Source organism: Spodoptera frugiperda, chromosome 10 (genome assembly GCF_023101765.2).
Source record: "Spodoptera frugiperda isolate SF20-4 chromosome 10, AGI-APGP_CSIRO_Sfru_2.0, whole genome shotgun sequence".
Classification (NCBI taxonomy): Eukaryota; Metazoa; Arthropoda; class Insecta; order Lepidoptera; family Noctuidae; genus Spodoptera; species Spodoptera frugiperda.
The window spans coordinates 1,205,725-1,228,156 of NC_064221.1; the positions used below are offsets into that span (position 1 = coordinate 1,205,725).

The window sequence follows — 22,432 nt, forward strand, 5'->3', positions numbered from 1 at the left end:
CTGACCTGATTCTCATTGCATTCTTCACAGATCATTAAGCATGATCAATCGAAGCCTATACTTCGTTACTGGATTTACTTGCCATCTTGATTTCATTTTAACAGAATGCTACAGAGAATGAATTTTGCGAGAATATAACCAAAAATGTACAACTTTTCTTGGGAAAAAGACGCAAATGGACTTTTATGTGTATGTGAACTTGTATGTTTGTTAACGCACCCACGACACAGGAGAAAATACTAGTGTGGGGCAACGTTTAAAAAAAAAACATAGCCCCACAATAGGATTTTCTCCTGTAACTTGGAGGTGTTTACAAACATACAAGTTTACGTACATAATATGACACCCAGACCCGAAACAACAATTTTTGGATCACACAAAGGGCTACACCGTTGCGGAAATCAAAACCGCTACATGTTGCACGGCAGCCAGTTGCCCAGCCACCGCATCAACTGTGTATTCAACCAAATTGCAAATAGGATAAAATTCGTTGTAATCATTTAGTGATTTCATTGAATATAGTTAAAAAAAAACTTAAGCATCCTGACTTGTTTACTCGCTATAACCTCAAAAACTACTGACCAAAATCTAATACTTGTTTCACAATTGAAAAAGCATGATTCATGAAAAAAACTGCAACCGGCAAAACCCAAAACTCTTTCTCCATGATATAAGTTCTTAAACTTACATAGTCACTAGTACTAACATTAGAACTTAAAACGGGATATTTACCATGTTTATTTGTTTTAGCGAGTTTTCTTTCTCCATGACACAAAACATGGACAAACAAACACATTTACAGGTAAACATTACTATATACATACATACATACAAGCAAACAGACACACAAAAGGTTAAGGTTCCATGTAGATGAGGGCGCGAGGTGACTGGTCCATTGTTACAGCCTCCCAGCAAAATGTTCCAGCCTTCAGCCGGAAATAGTACAAAATGAAATGAAAGCCTTTGTTGGATAACGACAAAGAGATTAAGGGATGTATGTTGCGGTTTCAGGAGGTTTAGGTAAAGGGGGTAGGTAGAGTATGTGGTGTAGATATTATAGATCATGTTTAATTTAATGGTGAGTTATGGTGGATTTTCGATTTTACTTGTTTTGTATTAAGATTGAAAATTGTATGAAATGAATTGTTTTTTATTGTATAAGCCGGTAAACGAGTAGACGAATCACCTGATGGTAAGCAATCGCCGCCGCCCTTTGACACCCAAAACCCAACCAGAGGCGTTACAACTGCATTGTCGGATTTTTGTGAGCTAACCTTCCAACCAATTCAATTCCAATATAAAAAAAACAAAATGTCAGTCTGTCAGTCAGTCCTCTAGGAAAACTATCGGCTCGTTCCAAAGTGTAGATTTCTATGGAGAAGAATGGGCAAGAAACTCCAAATGTTCCTTTTTTTAAATCATGTTCACACTACAATACAATTATTGGTCACATTGTTTCGTTGAAAATAAAATACTTAAACTTACGCCGAGCAATAAAACCAGGCAACCAACGAAACCAGACAATTTTCCGCCATGACAGTTGTAATATTTTTCGGCCATTTTGAAATCTGAATATTACATACTTTTCAAGGATCACCAGTGTAATGTATGCGTCATTATTTTCAGGGAAATCTCATGTTTTAGTCACGAGTACCGCCACATTAGAATAAGCCATCGCACGGCCGAGATATGAAAACGTAACTACCCTGTATATACCTACGTTTCAAAACAAAACCACTCTGTATATAACTGCGTTTGAAATAAAACCACTCTGTATATAACTGCGTTTGAAATAAAATCACCTGTAGAACTGTAGATAGATTTGATTTACATATGGGTTGGGAATTAAAGGAGTTTTTTGTTGATCTAGGATTAGTGTTGGGTTCGATTCGGGAGTTAGTAAAAGTGGTATTATTCGGTTTTATTAGATACCTATATTAAATCAGAAATGAAGTTAAGGTATTGTTAAGTTTTAAGTGTGGGAGAGCCATGCTTCGGCACGAATGGGCCGGCTCGACTGGAGTGATACCACGGCCTCACAGAAAACCGACGTGTAACAACGTTTGCGTTGTGTTTTATTGTGTGAGGTTACCGGAGGCCTAATTTTCCTCTCAACATCCCTTAAATTCTTAACGCCCAAACGACCGGCAACGCATTTGTAACGCCTCTGGTGTTTCAAATTAGACTTTGATTAGAATTAGATTTGTCCATGGGCTTGCGTACCATCAGGCAATCCGGGTACTTGTTTACCATAAAAAAGCAGCTGGTAAAAAAAAACTGCTAAATACCTATAAATCTAACTGTTAAAAAAAATAATACAAGTCTCATACCTACGTGTGTCGGAGACCAATTCACAATACAGGGCAACACTAAGTGACCTGAGAATATTCTTTTATGGCAACATCCATTGTTAGGGTTGCCATTGTTAACGCTGATTAAATACTCACCGCACATCAAGATATACCTTTCAATCAAAATTCTTCAAGGCATTATCCACTATAACGTCTAAAGAATAAGGTTTATATTGTTTTGGAGAGATTTGTTCTAATGGGGCAGGTTGATGTGCGACAAGAACGAAACTCAGGCATGATTTATTACTTTGAGCAAAAATTTTATTGTTTCCAAGATCTTTTGCTGTTTTTCAGAAATGAAGGCGATTTTCGATGACATTGCTTTTTGTGAGAATTAATTCTAAACTTTAGGTCGTCGGTCTAGAGGTCGCTGGTGAGACCAGGTCGGGGAAAATCCGAGATTTTCATTTTAGAAAGAAGTCCATCAGTAGTTTTATGAGCTCAGAAAACCTCATACACATTGTATTGTCGCTAAGAATTTTATGGGATATAGTGGGGTAATTAATCTCCTTATAATAAGTAATCAGTGCCGGTCACCCAAATTGCGTTGCCTTTGGGCCTTTTCACACCAAAGAACTTTGGGTCTACAGCTCAAAAATAGGGATGATGACGGGTCCGTCCGTTAGATGATGAAAGAATGTTGGACACATATTTTTTTATTTTGTCATATAAGATAACAATACTTAGATTAAACGAATCAAAGTTTAGGAGAGAGATTAAATACGTCATTCCTACTTACATATAAAACGTACCTAGAAATGACGTGACGCGATATTTCGAATCGATATATCTTCAAAAGCAAGCAGCGCTTGTTTCCGAAAGAAAATAAAAAAACACTTGTCTAAAATTTTGAAATAATCTACAAGACGGAGATTAAAATAAAGACTAGTCATCTACCCTATTGGGCTTCTCGCCTACTATGCCTCCAGCCTTTAGTAATAGATACGGCCCTGTAGAGTTCTACTAACTAATTCTTTGCTCACAATCATAATCAAATCACACAAGCAATTGACAAAAAAAGCATTTGAAGAAATTTCGTTCCGATTCAATTTACGCCTCCGTACCGGGCCCATTGGAAAAGTTTTAATTTTTTCCTGTAGCAACAACCGAAAAAGTTTACCATCGTTTAAAAAATAAACTTTTCCCATTCTCGATATCGCAACATTCGTTAACAACTTCCCTACATTCACGATGATCTGTGAAAAACGTTTATTTTTTCTTTTTCCTCGCTTTTAAACCAATTAGTATTTAAGTGAGCACTGAGTTTCACCCATATTCATCTCTTTTTTATGGTATAAGCCGATAAACGAGCAGACGGATCACCTGATGGTAAGCAATCGCCGCCGCCTATGGACTGCGGCTGCCGGCCTCTTAGGGGTTAGGTATTTGAGGATTGTTGGGGAATCTGGGATTGGAAAGATTGTAAAAGACTTACACACAACGAAACACAACGCAAGCCTTGTTTCACATCGGTTTTCTGTAAGGCCGTAGTATCACTTCGAGCCGGTCCATTCGTGTCGAGGCATGGCTCTCCCACACTTGTAGAATTAATGCATTTGATACCACCCTTACTTACTCTTCCCGTATGCGACAGAGACTAGGCATTCAGTACCGCTCTTTGATAAACCTAAACCTTTATAATATATAACTTTCGTGAGACATACTAAATTAATGATTATGTTATCGGCTTACTCACGTAACTGTTTGACGAGGAACTCGACTAGTTTCAAGCCATGCTAGAGGCTCATATTCATGAGCAGCATTCCGCAAAACATACATAGCATTTCTGGCATGGCTTGAAACTAGTCGAGTTCCTCGTCAAACAGTTACGTGAGTAAGCCGATAACATAAAATATGAGTATCTAGCATGGCTTGAAACTAGTCGAGTTCCTCGTCAAACAGTTACGTGAGTAAGCCGATAATTATTAATATAACAATGTCTAATTATCATCATAAACGTACCAATTACACCCTTAACGACCTAAAACTCTTTTTTTAAAATCTCCGAAACCTAAACCTTTTAGTCTGCGATCTCCAACAAGCCCGCCACGCGTGGACATAGTAGTACAAAGCCCATTAGTCCAGCAGGCGAACAGGTCAAACGCTTTTTCTAGGTACGCGCAAAAAACACCCTTTTAACCTATAACTTTTTTTATTAGATCAACGTTACAGGGAAAACGGGAAAGCCAATCCACGGAGCTATTTTTAAATGCTTTTTGTAACTGCCACGGTTAAATCGAGTTGTTAGTTGGTTCAACGAATCAATTTCCCCTGTGCCGGTATCAAAGAGGTTTGTTTTTTTCACCTCTTTTTTCACGTTTTTTAAAAGCAACGTCACGCCTTTTATCCCTGAAGGGGTAGGCAGAGGTGCATATTACGGCACGTAATGCCGCTATACAATGTACACTTGTCACCATTTGTGTTATAGGTCCCATGTAATAGGGGGTGAGCCTATTGCCATATACTGGGCATAATTCCAGACTCCGTGCTACTACTGAGAAATTTTCGGAAAACCAAAAAAAGCTCAGCAATACTTTGCCCGACCCGGGAATCGAACCCGAGGGCCCATTGCCCGGCAGTCGCACGACCACTCGGCCAACGAGGCAGGCACAACAAATCTACTCAATCACAATTAAAAAACAAACAAAAAAGTAAAAAGTTTATTCCAAAAATGGAACCATTCAATCGCCGTTAATAGAACAGGCGCGTATCGAATTTAAAAATAAATCGTTCTATTCCAAATACAAAATGTTCAAACACTATCCGAACCCGAATGGCGGACAACGTAATTCGGAATTGATTGTGGAAATCAAAGAATTTGAAACATTTTTTGTTTCAACAATAACTGAATTGGACAAACAATTTATTTCATTTCAATCTTGTTTGTGTTGCTCTACACTCTCTCGTTGGTTCAGCGGTTACAATTACAATTGTCGAGCGAGAGGTCTGAAATTCTCGTGTCGATATGTTTGTTCAAAATAATATTCTAATATGCGTCAGTTTAGTTTAAAAATCATCGTCACTCTTTTTATTCCCGAAGGGAGGTGGCACTTAATGCCACTATACAATGTTCACCTACTTATCACTATTTGTGTTAAGGTCCCATGTAACTTGAGGGTGAACCTATTGCCATATACTGGCCCAAGCCAGACTCCTTGCAACTACTTATAAATTTTCGAAAAACCGAAAATACCTCCGCAGTCCTTTGCTCGTCCCAAGAATCGAACCTGAGACCCCTTGCCCGGTAGTTGCACTTGCGACCACTCGACCAACGAGGCAGTTTCAGTCTTTCAGTAACTACAATTTGTTTACTAGAGATAAAATATTGACACATTTAGATAGAGCTTAGTTTATGACAAAATTCTGTATCAAATAAGCAAATCCACAGATAAATTAAAAATGCCGGTTTAACTAATAGAAGAGCTCTACTAGTTTCAAGACACAGTGGGACTCTACCTAATAGTTGTAAACAGATGTTTTTAATCAATTAAGTATGTCTCACTATAATTATTAGACAAATAAATCTACACACATATATGTATGTTACTAAAACTGGCTTTTATAAACTAAGAACACTAATATGTTGACTTCAACATACAATGTCAAGTCAATATCAAAATAAAAATAGGTAGGTACGTATCTACAAACAACGCCACGTCAATTTTGATCTAGCCAACTAGCTCCCTTGGGAAATATCATAGCCCACGCCTCCCCCATATTGATATGCTATATATAGATCAATATTACATTATATATAGGCCAGTCTATATATTATATAAGTTGAGAAAGTCAATAAAAGTTGCTTCGAGCCACTTGAGACCCTTGAATCCGACTGTGAAAAGTTTTTGCTGAGAAAATTGTGTGTTATAATGTATGGTGGGATCATAAAAAGTGATGTTTTCTTGTGTAATAATAATTATGACGGACATATTTGCGATATATTAAAAAAAGGCCAAATTAAAAGTACCTTTAACCGACGTGTGGACCGGCGTGAGGTTATGTATGTATGTGTAAATGAATTGGTTCAAATTGCACGGAATTCTAAATTGCTCATCCTTTTTTTAAGTGTGAAAAATCATCCAATGACTACTCTCGTCTCGGGCGAGACGAGAGGGAGAGTCAGACTCTTACTGACTAAAAACTACCCCGTTTCTACTCCTGCTTTTCGAGCCGGAGCCCCGGTAACCCGCAGACAGTCCGTAGCTCTTGTCCTGGATTCGAATTTAAGTAAAATTTGCATGTCATTATGTTATAATTAAATATGCTAAGTTGCTTACTAAGTATCACTTAAGAACTTTTGTAACCATATTTGTCTGCAAATAAATCTTTGACATTGACTTTGACTTTAATTATTGAGTCGGTATAGACTAACAGACTAAAAGAGAGACGCTTCTCAAAGACCCACAAAGTTTCATAGAACCTTTAAAAAAATGGAAAGTGTTAAAAAAACAGGCTTTGAAAGCCAAAATCGATATCTACAAAATACTTCACGGTTAGCGCGGTGGCTGGGTAACCGGGTGCCGCGCAACGTGTAGCGGGTTCGATTCTCGCACGGAACAACTCTTTGTGTGATTCACAAATTGTTGTTTCGGGTCTAGGAGTGAATTGTATGTTTGTAAACGCACCCACGACACAGAAGAAAATCCTAGTGTGGAGTAATGTTTTATAAAAAAGAAAGAAGAAGAAAAAAAGAAAGAATTTAAAAATCGATATCTTATTACTCAAAAAGAACGATGCTGTTTTCAATTTTTTATATAACGAAACAACTCGATAGCTTTTTAAGTGTTTGCTACGAAAAAATGGTCCAACGACGTCGTAAAATGAAATACCTATTAGCTTTTATATTTCTCTTTTTTTATACATTTTCCAGTAGTTCCATATTATGTACTCCCATTTCGTGTTTATATATGTATGTATACCAAAGAAGGGCAAAATTAAAAGTATCTTTAACCGACGAGCTTGCATGAAAACTGACTGATGACTGTTGATGAAGCGAAGGAGGTATGTAAAAGTCGTAGCAATTGGCGGTCCATTGTCTCTGCCTACCCCCATGGGAGACAGGCGTAAAGTTATGTATGTAAGTTATTTATACCAAATATATGTATTGTATTTAATTTACTATTCAAAAAGAATGACATGTAAAGTCCTTTTTATTCTTCGACGTAGCACAATTTTTCCACAAAACACGGTTTAATATACATCGTCAATATATGTATTAAACAATAGATATATATCCCAAAAAATATATTAAAGAAATCACGTCCCTATAAAAATACACGCATATTTGAAACTGATCATAAACAAAAGATTTTGCGCCAACGAATTACGCACATAACAAAACAGACGTCAAATCCACGAATAAAATATAATGTGTACATAAAGCTAATTACCGAAATTGTAAATATCAATAACAAACACATTAAACAAGAAATCAAACGAATTTTACAGACGAAAAACACGAAAAACGGTATAAAAGGACCAAAATCGCGTACGAAAGGACCGGAAAATTTTACATTTGAATTAAAAAGTTCTATAATATAATTGTAATAATTTCTTTGACTCACCCGTCGCGAGGGAGATGGCAATTGTTACAGCAAATAATACGTTGTATTTCACCATTGTGTTGACACTGGCACGGCTCATAGGACCATTTTATACGCGTCCGTCCTTCGCGGCGGCTCGACGCGATCTGCGGGTCGTCCCTTGATCCCCACCCTGCTACGGCCCTGGGAGACGCGACATACGGGTGGAATAGTGCAAAAGCGAGCAAATTCTAGAAATATAAGCTAGTAGTCAAGAAGTATCTTAGTCGTACTTTTCGAAAGAAGAAGAAAGATATAAAAATATTGAGTCTATACCTACCTTTTCGTATAGCCTGAAAACTATCTCTAGATATGGGATGTAGAGTTCGATTCTTGGGTCGTGCAAAGTATACGCACCTAAAAGAGCTAGACCACAGTAGAGCTAAAGCCCGATCCGGACCTGGTTTCGGCTCAAAGCAGGAGTAGAAATGGGGTGGTTTTTAGTCAGTAAGAGTTTGACAGTCCCTCTCGCCTCTTACAAGGTGGGAGAAATCTACGGACGATTTTCACCCCGCAAAAACGTTGTGAACGTATACAACCCAGTTTTCCCAAGTTTTGGAGATGAATTTTGGGCATTGGGAATGAGAGGGAGGATAAAGCAAGTTCATTGCTTTATTCTCACTCCTGCTCTATCATTTTAGCTGATAACAGTGATGATAATGATATGAAATGTAACGTATATTTGTTGGCAACAATTCTTCGCAGCAGTGAAAGTATAACAATTCCGACTTGCTTTCTAGACTGCTCGGAGCGGTGTGTATCACGCACGTAAAGACACGTGGTAAGCAGAGGTTCAAACTACATTAAAACGTATTCACTCTAATTAACCACTTACTACAAGTAGTATTGAACGTCTGAGTTACTTCTGAAGTCTCTGCCTTTGTGGTAAAGTGATGGGTGCCAAGGTTGATTGGTGGATGGGTGGGTTATTTTAAAATACGAGTATGTCTTGTGTGTAATCTCTCTTTCTAGTGGAAGTAGTTTTTATGGTATAAACCTGTAAACAAGCAGACGGATCATCTGATGGTAAGCGATCTCCGCCACCCATGGACACCCAAAACACCGGAGGCATTACAAGTACGTTGCCGGTCTTTTGAGGGTTAAGAATTTAAGGATTTTTGGGGAGTCGATGTTTCACGCCGGTTTTCTGTGAAGACGTGGTGCCACTCGGATCAAGCCGGCTCATACGTTCCGAAATATGGCTGTCCTCCACTTAAACTTAACGTTTTTCACGAAAATTTATGGAGAAAAGCTCTACTAGTTTTGAGTTACAGAGGAACTCTTAATCATGAGCAGCGTGCGCAGACGCAGCGAAGAAGAACAGTCCTCCATTAATTTACGTGAGTAAACGATATTTAGTTAATTTAGTATGTCTCACGATCGAAAAAAATTTTGGCTACTTATTTTAAGACTCATATAAGCACCAACCCATACCTTACTGCTAAGGAAAAACACACGACATTTTACTTAATTATATTATAATGTAGGTATAAACATTCATACAATATTTTCCTTGATACTTTTCCTTCAATTTACTTGGGAGAAGTTTGGGAAAGCTACAAAATTCCGGCTTCCGTACAAAATTATATACAAAACAAACTGCCGGAGAAGATTTCCTGTCCGTCGGTATTTGTAAGGCTGTGGATACACTGGTGGTGTGCAACGTGTTACAAGACATGCGTGTAGCTTGTTGCAGATATGTAAATGTGAAACCATGTAACGTAGATGCATTATATTGCGCCTTTGTGACTATATGTGTGATTAGTTATATTATTGCATTTATAGAGTTTGTAATATTTCCCTTTTATGCCTACAAAACTTGCATTTAGTCAAAACTGATTAGGACTTCCTATCAAACTTCAACCAACTGGCAGAAGGCTTTTTTTTAAGGAGGGAAAATCATCCAATGGCTTTTCCCGCCCTGGGCGAGGCGAGAGGGAGTGTCAGACTCTTACTGACTAAAAACACCCCGTTCTTACTCCTGTTTTTCGAGCCGGAGATCTGGTAAGCCCGCTAGGTGGTCCGCAGCTCCGGAAGGTTAGGAAAAGAACATAATCATCTGGCATCCGAAAAAGAGCACATTTAAAAAATAATTTAATACAAAAAATGTGAACTAAACCAAGTTTCAATAATAATAATATTCATTTATTTCTCTCATAATCATATTACAGTGCACAGCAAACAATTTGGATATAATAACAAGAGACTGGTGTCTGTTGTAGGTAGAACCTGTCTTACAGATCACCAGGCCAACCCATCGACGCAAGTTGAACCGGACTTTATTTCAGTTGTTGTGTTACGTAACATGTTGCAACACATTCCCCCGACAGTGTGTACACCGGCTTACCGACGAAAATGGTAAAGTTAATGCGAAGTATTCTGTTTGCATTTATGCTTTTTATAAAATTGTGTTATGGACTTCAATCTGTTTTACTTTTGCGAAATGGCCAAGATTTAAGCCGTGTCATTTTGTTGTAGGTATCTTACTGGGTTTTTACATTAAAGGAAGGAAAAATATTAAAAATACTGTTGTGGAATATTAGGCATATTGGTCCTACGAGGTAATGGGTAGTGGTATTATAATGACTTTCTATAAAAAATACGTAGGTACTATAAAAGTACAGCAGAGTCATGCTTTGGCGCCTCTAATGTTTCGTGTGCCCATGGGCGACGGCGATTGCTTACCACTACGTGATCCGTCTGCTCGTCATGCTGTGACAAACATGTCTGCACTTTTCCGAATCCTGTATTTACACACACATGTTTAAGCAAATAAATAAATCTGAATCTCGTTCAACAGCCTATACCATTAAAAAATAGGTAGGTGATAAGTACTTAGGACATGAACAGAGCTTGGAAAAGATAGATTAATCTTGAGGTAACGCAATTTATAGTATAACCGGTAACCGGTGAAAAGTAGTTAACACATTAAGAAGGTGATACCTCAAAATCGAACCCAATAACAAACAAGTACCATCACAATCCAAACACATAATAATGAGACATTCATTCCCGACTCGAATATTATTCAATTTTGTTAAGCACCGCGTGCCAAGAGAGCCGGTGTTAGGGATTTGGCGCTCATTGAGTAAGCGCCGACAATGGTGCCCCATTTCAATAACACATGTTGAGCACATCGCGCCACATTTGCGTAAATCTTTTAAAATGATTAAATTTTCACATCTTAGCTGTGGCGTTGAGCGTGTAGTATTTTGGGGGGGGTCAATGTCTCGTCGATCAAGTGGTCGCAAGTGCGACTGCTAGACAAGGCATCTCAGATTCAATTCCTGGGTCGGGCATAGTATTGCTGGGCTAATTCGGTTTTTCGAAAATTTCTGAGCAGTAGCACGGGGTCTAGAATTGTGCCCGTATACGCCAATAGGTTCACCCCCTATTACATGGGACTTACAACACAAATGGAGAAGTGGGTGTACATTGCATAGCGTACTACGTGTCGTAATATGCACCTATGCCTACCCCTTCGGTAATAAAAGGCGTGACGTTGACGTTGGAAAACCACCCAATGACTTTTCCCACCTTGGGCAAGGCTAGAGGGAGTGTCAAACTCTTACTGACCAAACCACCTCGTTTCTAATCTGCTTTATTCCTGGTTATCATCTCATACAGGATTTTGGTCGACTTACCTAACTTGGAACCTATCCATTAACGGTGTTTAGCAAAAGGCTAACCCTTTAAAAAAAGACAAGCGAAAAGTAAAAACAGATTTACGCCTGCCGTTCAAAAAATAATAGACACTTATTATTATAATATTATAGATACTTTAAAACTTTCATATTCAAATATCAAGTTATGGCATGTACGATAATAGATATAAAAACGTTTTTATACCCAAGTAAATGGATAGTTTATGTCCCTCTGTTGCCTGGGAATAAAAAACTTCTCCGTCGACTCGTAAAATGTTAGGACCGGGTATTGCGCAGATAGAATCACTTATCTTAGGACTAGTAGCGACATCTGTTAATGGTGTTGAGAAAACTCTTGTTAAAAGTTTACTTTAATGTTCAAATATTATATTATGTGCTGTTTTTTATACTTAAAACTGAAATTGTGTGATTTTTATTAGTAAGTAGTTACATAATATTTTATTATGTTCTAGTTTGCTAGCTTATTAGTTAAACTTATAAAAGATTGTATATTGTCAGTTTTTAAAATAGTCAACTTTTGTTGTCTTTTAATTGTGATAATTACTTGATCTTAATTTATTTCTTAATAGAAATATTTATAATTAACTTCAAACACATCAGAACAGAATTCCTCCGAAGTAATTAACTTTGTAAGCGCAAAATACCATAAAACTTTCCATGTTTACCTACAAAGTTTCCCTAAGAGAATTGTGTGCGGTATACACATTTGAAATGTACTCCATTTTACTGCACCACATTTTGCAAACTCATTCACGTAAGCCAACATGATATAAAAGTTAATGCATTCAAATAAAATGCGGCTAAACGAAGCCATAACCGGAGTTTATGACGGCCATTCCTAACTTCTGAACGAATAGTGCCGGAAAAGTCTGATAGATGGCGTTGTTCTCAATATTGGGTTAATAATATTGATAGTTTTGTTTTATTTTACTTGGCTATCTTTTTATACCTACTGTGTTAAACGTAATTGATTCTAATTTAAAATTGGTATCTTAGCATGCCATAGAAGATGACTAACGTTACTTTTTGGTTGAAGGAAATGCCAACAGATGTCGCTAATTGGCGTATTTGTTTCAAAAATAATTTTCAATTGCATATTTCTATTTTAAACGTTTACATAGACGAATCCCTATTTTAAAATAATCTCTATATTAATAAATACTGTGGAATAAGCTATCGTCAGCGGTATTTCCGAAGCGATACGACCTTCAAGAAAAGAGCATACCTACTTCTTTTTAAAAGGCACGGAGCAACTCTTTGTGTGACTCCACAAATTGTTGTTTTGGGTCTGGGTGTCCATGTGTATGCGAACTTGCTATGTCACTGTAAACGCACCCAGGTGACATCAGTGAGCTCGTTTGCCTACCTGTGGGATCCATTTAAAAAAAATATATTTTCTAAAATAAAACACCAAACTCAACAGCACGTGGAATTTATTCTAAAAATGTTAACTTAAACGATGGGGTAGTATGGCGAGTCGAGGACGAAGCAGTTGTTGTTCTTGGCAGACATGAGGATGAAGCCGTCTTCTCCCCAGGACTCGCCCCAGGAGTTCTTCACGATCCAATAGTCCTCGCCGTCGCGGGTACCGTAACCGATGACTGTGACTCCGTGGTTGGGGTAGGTCTCGTCACTGCAAGAGGTGGACATTCCATTACCGAATACTATTTGGTACTACTTTTGATACGTAAGCACCTAGTGCTTGAAATATGGGTAAGAAGCTTAACAAAAAACATTATTCAACTTTTCTTAAGGCTACTTTCATATACCTATTTATTTAAAACACTCTAAAATTTTATTTTTAAACATTACTTATAAAAATAAAAAAACAAAATAACATTTAAAAATAGGAGCCGACCAGTAGCGGGAGCATGGTCCAAACTACCGGTAGTTAGGGCTCCAGAGACCGATAACCTCCTCATAATTAATTAACGTATTCGAGGAGTACTGCCTTCTGCATACTAGGTGCTTGAATCCATCCGGTAAGAAGCTTAACAAAAAACATTATTTAACTTTTCTTAAAACAACTTTTAACATAATAGCATATTACAATTATCTTAGTTTACTGCCTCGTTGGTCCAATGATCGCACGTGCGATTGCCGGACAAGGGGTCTCGAGGTTCGATTCCCGGGTCGGGAAAAGTATTACTGGGATTATTTCGGTTTTTCGAAAATTTGTCAGTAGTAGCATGGAGTCTGGAATTGTGCCCAGTATATGGCAATAGGCTCACCCCCTATTACATATAACATAAATGGTGAAAAGTGGGTGTACATTGTACAGTGACGTTACGTGCCGTAATGTGCAGATGTGACTCTACCTTTGGGGATAAAAGGCGTGACGTTGTTTTTTTATCTTAGTTTACGTAATGTCTTACCAAGAGAAATCATAGAACAGTCCACTAGCGTAGTGCTGCATGAGCCGGCTGGCGTGGATGGCGACAGTGACTGGCCCGTACTTGTTGAGAGCCACCTTCAGGGCGTTGGGGTTCCTGGGAGTGACCTGCGCGAAGCCGCGGATGTTGTACGTGGTGCTCATGTTCTGGATGCGGCAGAGACCGTCCTGGTGAAAGAAGAAAGAGTCGTTGTAGTATAAAGTTGTGGTTTGATTAAGTCGGAAAAGTAATCCATTTTTATACTGTATGTACACTTAATGATTTAGTGTATGCTCCTCAACCATCCTTTTTTAACATCCTTTAGTAACAGTAAATACAGCTATGTAATTAAATATGTTTAAGTGTGGGAGAACCATACTTCGGCACGAATGGGCCGGTCGACCGGAGGCCCAATTACCCCCGTCCCAATGTTCCCAATCCCTGAGTCCTCAACAACCGTTAGAACCATACTTCGGCACGAATGAGCCGGTTGACTGGAGTATTACCGTCGTGGTATCACTCACAGAAAACCGACGTGAAACAACGCTTGCGTAGTGTTTCATTGTATGATTGAGTTCCCAATGTTCCCAATCCCTGATTCCCCAATAACCCTTAAATTTCTAACCCCCAAAAGGCCGGCAACGTACTTGTAACGCCTCTGGTGTTTCGAGTGTCCTTGGGCGGCGGCGATAGCTTACCATTAGGTGATCCGTCTGCTTGTTCACCGGCCATAAACCATTAAAAAATGTTGATACAACTCACATTAGCCTCATAAAGTCCGTATTCCTCCTCTGTAGGGATGCCGTGAGTCAGCACGTACTTCATGGCACCGTCCAGGGTACCTCCATTGCAGCCCTGGTTCTCGTATCTATAGAAACAAACAATAATCCATTAATAATTCAAAAGCAAAGGTATCAAGAGTGAATAGGTTGCTTATGGGCAGACGTGCTCCATCGTAGACCGCATCATCACTTACCATCAGGCGAGATAGCGGCCAAACGTCGACCCATCAAACGTAAAAAAAGAGTACAACTTATTGTGTATATTTAAGGCATTGACTGCCTCATTGGTCGAGTGGTCGCATGTGCGACTGTTGGACCAGAGATCTCAGGTTCGATTCCCGGGTCGAGCGAAGTATTACTGGGCAATTTTTGGTTCTTTAAAAATGTCTCAGTAGTAGCACGGAGTCTGGAAATGTGCCCGGTATATGGCAATAGGCTAATCCCCTATTATGAGGGACTTACATCATTAATTGTGAAAAGTGGGTGTACACCATACCTACTCATTCGGGGATAAAAGGCGTGACGATTAAAAGGAATTTTTATTCCAAATCAGCCGTTCCTTAGATGGGACTTATAACACAAATGGTGAAAAATGGGTGGTGTGCACTCTGCCTATTCATTCGGGTATGAAATGCGTAACGATTAAAAGGTAATTTAATCCAAATCAGTCCTTCCTCACTTACCCCCAAGCACAGTCCACGAGCGACTGTTCGCTGAGGTCCACCAGCCTGTCTCCGTTGGCCCTGGCGACGGCTCCCTCCACGGCAGCAGTTGTGCAGAAAGCCCAGCAAGATCCACAGTGACCCTGGTCTGAATGTGACATGATCTCATTAGTTGCTATATTACTACATAGTATAAAAACAGAGTCGTTTACTATATTTTATGACAATAGGGTAGATAAGTAATTTCTGTTTTAATGTCCGTCTTGTATATTAATAAACATAGACATGTTTTTTTTTTTATTTTGCACCCATGTAACGGAAACAAATACTTTCGAAGATATAATATTGTCACGCTGCCTGCTACTGCTATTCGCCGCGTCGTGTATCGCGGAATGCTGCTCATGAATATGAGCCACTAGCGTGGTTTGAAACTAGTCGAGTTCCTCGTCAAACAGCTACGTGAGTAAGCCGATAGAAAATTAATTAATTGAGTATGTCTCACGAAAGTTATAATAAAATTATATGACAAACTTCTCCACACAGGTACACGCACACCTCACTAAAAAAAAATACTTAGCTGCCAAGAGACATACAGTAAAATCAAGAGTACTTACTCTTAACAGGAGTGACAGCGCCCTCCATCCTCAAATCGAAGTTCTCAGGCAGTTCCTCAGCCAACTCATCAATCTCAGCCAGGTTGTGGGGGAAGGGCTTCATGTCAGGGTCCTGGTGCATAGAGATGTGGGTTCCAGTCAGGTAGCTGACCTCCTCAGGAGTTTGGTCGGAGAACGCGTTCAGCTTCAGCTTGAAACCAAGGTTCTTGCGGTTGTGTTCTTCTACCATCCTGGATAAGCAAGGAAAAAATTTTAAATTAGTTTAACTTTTGAAGCTTTGCAAAAGCTTTTGAAATTGTTTTAAATACTATGTAGTAAAACGTATACCTACCTACCCTCACGTCATTCACAAAAGTCCAAAGCATTTATTTCAATTAATCCTTAATTTAGGCACCAGGGTTTTCTCTAACTTTGATCTGACTAAGCATAGTTTTCGAGTGTTAGGCAGCATTTATGTTAGAAATATATTTTAATATAAAAATATTTTATAATCTACAGTGACGTACGATTGGGTAACTGACCCAAACTTTTATACCAATAAAAAAAACTAATATTAGTTTGTAAGTACTACAGAGGTACGCTTTGTTCTGGATTCTTATTGGTTATAGAATTTGGGTCAAAGTTACCCCAGCGGGCTATAGTAACGCGAACTTACCGGTACCGATATCACAAAATTAAATAATGTACAGTATTATGTTTACTCCATTGATAAATATTATTTTTCTCCTCAAGATCCTCACCTCCAGTTGCTCTCGAAGATGGTCTTCCTAAACTGATGTTCACTGTCTTGGTACTGCTTGCCGTGGTGGTTGGTGTATAGGTCGAAAGCCAGGTCTAGTTCCTGTGGGATGTCAGGGTGGAAAAACCTGATGTCCTTGTGGAAATCCTTGCCCAGGAATGTACCTTCGCAATCGTCCTCTGGAAAAAAAAGAAGTCAGTTTGTAAAGAGGGTCTGGTGAATGATTGACTGTCTCATTGGTTAAATAGTTGTTAATACAACCGATCAGAACATGGGACTTATCGAAAAATTTTGCTTCATTAAATTCACGTTTGAGATAGACGAGTACCTGGGTATAGCAACAGTTGTCTCAGAACTAGAGCGCTATAAAGAACAACATATTATACGTCCTACCAATCCTCTCACTTCAGCTCTACTGGATAATGCCAATGTGGTGAAAAGATTAAAAAGATAAACCACGTGCTTCGAGTGGACCCTGCGGGAATGGACTAATGCATTTACTGGTTCACAGCACCTTGTTTTCTCCAAATGTGGATATGTTTGGAAATTCCTATTATATAGAGGAAGCCCATGGTACGCATGGATTTTCACGAGCTGTTGCATGTAATATTATATTATACTCTATTGCGTTGGAATTAAGAACATTATTCACGTAAATTTTTACATAGATGATAGTAAATAGCTTACCGTCTCCAACGTTAAGCTCCTCATCATCGACAGTATCGCTGAAGTCATAGAAGTTGGTGATGACGTGGGACGTCACCTCTCCAAGGTCGTAGTTGTACGCCTTGCTGACATGCCTGGTGGAATCAATAGAGGAGTCATTTACAACTATAATACATACCGATACCTTAATTGGCAAACCTGTTAACTCCTTATGAGCCCATTTTTCAGGAGACGCTTAAAACTCTATCATAATTTTTGTCACATACGAGGTTAAAAAAATTTTTTTTGACGAAATGTGGAGTTGGCTGGTTTGCAAATTAAGTTATATAGGTAGATACCTATAGTATATGTACACTACACGAAAAATTATAAAGCGTATAGAAATGATTGTCCCAATTCGGCACCGGTCGTATTCCCAAGCGTCAGAAGACGGTATATAGAGCACAACTTAACGTTGACAATCATTTGCTTACTCAATGCTACTCAAAAGATTAGGTTTCGAAAAAAATAATGTTTCTCAAATAAACAACCTCTATGTCAACGTGTCTTCCAACTGAGCTAACTAATGGTCTTCTGGAAGCACGATAACTCGTATTTTTTTTAAACCCCTAATGATCTAATAACCTTAGTTTGAGCATTCTAAGTCATTCATGCGGCGGCGGCCTGCCGTTCTACGTGGTAGAATAGGAGGCAAACGACCAAACGGGTCACCTGATAGTACGTGATCAACGCCGCCCATGGACTAAGAGAGAGGCCTCTTTAACAGAGAACGAACGTCTTCCGGCTGATGATAATGATGATGATTCTAAGTCATTCAGTCACCACTATCAGAAAGCTTTTCTAAACTAATAAATACTTACTGGACAGGAATATCGACGCCGGAATCAGTCTTGAAGACATACAGAGTGGACTCCCGGACGACCTTCTCTTCGTACGGCTCGGTACTGGTCCACACATCCACCACCTTGTCGTACAAGGTCATTGTCTGACCTGCAAAGCAGAACAAATTGAATTTTCGATAGTACACCTGGGGCTGACTGATCAGTGCAAGAGGGACGGAGCTATACAACCTACATAGCTCCGTCCCTCTTGCACTGATCAGTGATCGACCATTTTGACACAATTGTAATAGCAGACTAAGGCCCCTGATAACAAAAGTAGAAGGCTCTGGTAAAATAGTTCTTCTTTTTCTATCACTTTGACAGAATATTAGTTTTACATTTTTAAACTGACATGGTCACTAACACTATTATTGGAACTTAAAACGGGATATTTACTATGTTTTTCAATTTTTGTGAGTTTCAACAGGGCCGAAATATTGGAACTCACAAAAATTGAAAATCATGGTAAATATCCGTTTTAAGTTATTCTAGTTTTACATTGTTCTCACATAGTTGAAGCGATCGAAACAATGTAACCAAAAATTGTATTGTGAATATGATTGAAAAAGAGTAACCTATGGAGTTTCTTGCTCGTTCTTCTCCATAGGAATCTACACTTTGGAACGAGCAAATAGAGCAACTAGAGGACTGACCGACAGACAGACGTTATTAATATTATTATATTTGTTTTGACGTCTCAAAAGTGTCTTCCTGGTCTGTTTGAAATAAATAAATTTTTGATATTTTTATGATTACTCGTTGACTTCGAGAGTGGCTGCAATTCCGACCACCGTGCAAGGCTCACTTCATACTATATGTGGTCTCATAAGGTAACTCTAGAAAAATTAGTGTTAATTCCAGCCTGGGTTATAGGGCAGTAAAAGACGTGATCATGACACCGAAATAGTCAGCTAGTAAGTACAGCGACTCTCTTAAACTGCTTAGATATTCTGAGTGTGTTATGGCTTTCTGGGCCCCTGGTAAATGTAAATTAAATGTGCCCGCAATTGAATTCAGCTAAGTGGATTGAACTCAACCTAGTGAAAAAAAGTTTAAATATCTAGACACTGGGTCCTCAAGTGAAAGAATTGCGTAGAAATAAATTCTACTTAAAAGGTACCAGAGCGGGAGGCCTTTGTTCAATAGTGGACGTCTCTCGGCTAATGATGATGATAAATTTAACTTGAATATTTTACCTGTGTATGTGAAGCTGGAGACTTCAGGCAGGAAGTCGATCTGTTCATCTTCCGAGTATCGAACGATGCACACTTCTCCGTTGGTCACCTCCTCCGTGGTGTATGGGTGTTTCTGGAAATTCATGGTTAAGCAGCCATTGATAGGGTAAAGCTATATTCTTCCTAGTAAACCTATCTAAAATGTAATTAAATATGGAGTGAATCGTCTTTGGTCCTTATTTTAAAACACTGGTATTCAGAGTGAAATCAATGCTTAACACGTTGACTATCCGTGCATTACATGTAATGCATGATATGATCTGGCTGTGACGTCACGTCGCAGAAATATGTAATGCATTAGTCAGTGGCAACTGACAACCTGCCTAACTTACTGCGACGGGACGTGTTAGCTTCGAACTTTGAATTTTCTAGGGACGGTATCGAACAAAGACTTCAAAAAATACCGACGTCAATGTTCCATCGAAATTGCGTTATACTTTCGTTGTGTGAGTAAAACTACCGTAGGACCATATTTTAAGTTCCATTGGACGTACGAACGAGATTATCCAAAATAGATGGGACAATCAACGTGTTAAAAAGGCCGGTAACGCACTTGTAAAGCCTCTGGTGTTTCGGGCGTCCATGGGCGGCAGCGATTGCTTACCATCAGATGATCCGTCTGCTCGTTTACCGGCTTATCCCATAAAAAGAAACGTAGGAATAAGAATAGGTATCATACATACCACATATTCGTATCCAGTGTCACCGTAATAATACTTCTGGACTGTTCCGTCGTAGAAATCGATCCTGGAGCGGTTCAGTTCAGCATTGTACCTGGGCAGAGAATGTCAATTTACTGAATAAGGACATTGTTATATCCCTTACATAAATAAAGATAATATGGGTTAAAAATACAAAGATAGATAAAATAGATCTAAGTGTGAGAGAGCCATGCTTCGCCACGAATGGGCCGGCTCGACCGGAGTGCACAGCCAGCACAGCCTCAAAAAATACCGACGTGAAACAATGCTTGCGTTGTGTGAGTGAAGTTACCGGAGGCCCGGAGGCTTCCCAATCTTCCTAATCCCTGATTCCCGCCTCTATTGGACAACATTATTTAACCGACTTCAAAAAAAGAAGGTTCTCACTTTGACCTGTATGTATGTATGTATGTTTGTGCGCGATTATCTCGCGTTTGGCTGAACTGTTTTGTTACCGTTTTCAGCATAGTATTTTTCAGGCTTAGAAGGTCTTAGGTATATTATCTGATTTAAAAGATGGAGGTTTGCACTTTAAATTATGAATGTGATTTTAAAAAAAGTTTTATTAATAGGATAGTATTTTAATGTTATTTATATAAACTTACCACATCTCAAAGTTTTCTTTCAAAGAGGATTTGAAGTTAAGCTTTTCCCCCTTGAAGTAGTATACGGACGGCCAAACTATTTCGTTCTCGTCATCTCCTGTGGAATGCAAACAAACACATCATTGGTTGGGGTCAAAGGGGGGGTAAGTGGGGGTTGTTAAAGAAGTAGTTTTAAGTGAAAAAACGTAATGTTAATGGTCTGGACACTGGACAGACAAAACAAGTTTTTACCCTACTAGCAAAATATAGGTAAATAAAGATAGACCTGACATAGTTTAGCAACATTTAAAAACAATAACCGCTTTAGTCAGAGTCATTCGACACCAGCAATTTATACTACGCTAACTCGAAATCCTTAGAAATTGTTTTAGGAACAAAATCGTTACTAAGGAATAGAGCAAAATTAAGATAGAAATATCTAAAATATAAAACAAAAAATAAACTTACGTAACAAAGTGTAGCCTGACGCTAAAGAGACGTACAGGAACAAAACTAAAAAGGCGGGAAGGGCCGCCATCTTGCCTAACCTAACTAACAACGAATTGACACCATTATTGCGAAACTCCGCAATTTATAGGGAAACAAACGTTAGGTAAAGTTGGTAAAGGTTGGTACAGACTTGACTGTTCTAGGTAAATACGGTATGTGAGGTATTAATAGGTTTTGGTACCTATGTGGTAGTGTACTTAGTATTGCATTCTAAAGTTATTTAAATAGTATCCTATATTATTTTGAATAGTCCCGTTAGGCAGCTCTAAGTTATAATATATGTTGTTTTAAATAGTGTTCAGACAGGTATCATAAAAGCCGACTTAGGGACTTATTAGACATTTAACAATGATCTGTCAGAAACACTCTCTGATAAACTTGAAACTTTTTAACTGAAATTTCCGACCAAGAGTTAGAGATTATGGTAAATCCTTTTTATCATAAGCTAATGGGTACCCTAAAGGCAAGCAATTGATCTGTTTATTCCTCTGATGTTGCGAGTGTTGGCGCCGATTGCTCTCCATCAGGTGATTGTCAGGTGACAATCTGCTCGTTTGTAGACCTATCCCATAAAAAACCGGGTTACCAGGGCTCCGGCTCGAAAAGCAGGAATAGGAACGATGTTTAGGTTAGGTTACGTGGTTTGTTATTAAGAGTCTGACACTCTCTCACGCCTCACCCAAGCAAGGAGAAGTCATTGGATTTTCCCCATAAAAAAAAACCAGCATAAAATCATAATATAATTATGGTACATGTTCCATCAGAAACCAAAACTGATTCAGTGAGTACTCCCCCTTACTTTATTTCACAAAATATGTTATTTTAATTTGATAACTCAACAATTAATTAACGAGATTTTAACTAATTTATGAAAGTACATACATATAAGTTAGTTATTTTTATCATTCAATCATGGTCACTATGTACTGATTATTTTAATGAGGTTAAGTTTCGCTAATATTATGCTGTTTACCTATATAGGGCAGGTAGTGTTACTAGCCCGGGGAAAGTACTTTGCTATTAGTACCGGGGAAAATAATTAATTTGGTGATAGTTATTTTAAATGCCGGTATATAAGACACAATAGA

The 22,432-nt window shown here is 38.6% G+C and overlaps 2 protein-coding genes across 5 annotated transcripts in view; both read right to left on the bottom strand.

Moving 5' to 3' along the window:
* LOC118277568 (uncharacterized) overlaps positions 1-8,060 on the bottom strand; it is a 129,813-nt gene extending 121,753 nt beyond the window's left edge. For all 4 annotated transcript variants that reach the window (XM_050696121.1, XM_050696119.1, XM_050696120.1 and 1 more), the window contains exon 1: positions 7,916-8,060. In XM_050696121.1, coding sequence (XP_050552078.1) covers positions 7,916-7,994 — 79 coding nt within the window. In that variant the 5' untranslated portion in view covers positions 7,995-8,060. The remainder of the gene's footprint in view (positions 1-7,915) is intronic.
* Positions 8,061-13,014: 4,954 nt separating this feature from the next.
* On the bottom strand, positions 13,015-21,463 carry LOC118277561 (digestive cysteine proteinase 2). Its single transcript, XM_035596426.2, has 12 exons — positions 21,303-21,463; positions 20,856-20,952; positions 20,233-20,323; positions 19,511-19,622; positions 18,294-18,423; positions 17,455-17,567; positions 16,769-16,946; positions 16,029-16,258; positions 15,436-15,562; positions 14,733-14,838; positions 13,974-14,158; positions 13,015-13,231 (listed from the first exon to the last, which is right to left on the bottom strand). Exons 1-12 carry the CDS (start codon positions 21,370-21,372, stop codon positions 13,051-13,053), a joined length of 1,620 nt encoding a protein of 539 aa, XP_035452319.2. The 5' UTR covers positions 21,373-21,463; the 3' UTR covers positions 13,015-13,050.
* Between the last annotated feature and the right edge of the window lie 969 nt (positions 21,464-22,432).

Bases quoted from the DNA above. Each gene is read 5' to 3' on its own strand.
- LOC118277561 (XM_035596426.2), bottom strand. From the start codon at position 21,372: ATGGCGGCCCTTCCCGCCTTTTTAGTTTTGTTCCTGTACGTCTCTTTA. The intron at 16,947-17,454 runs GTAAGCTATTTA...TTTTTTTTCCAG, and splicing joins GGAGCTTAACGTTGGAGACG to AGGACGATTGCGAAGGTACA. The intron at 16,259-16,768 runs GTGAGGATCTTG...TTGCTTATCCAG, and splicing joins ATCTTCGAGAGCAACTGGAG to GATGGTAGAAGAACACAACC.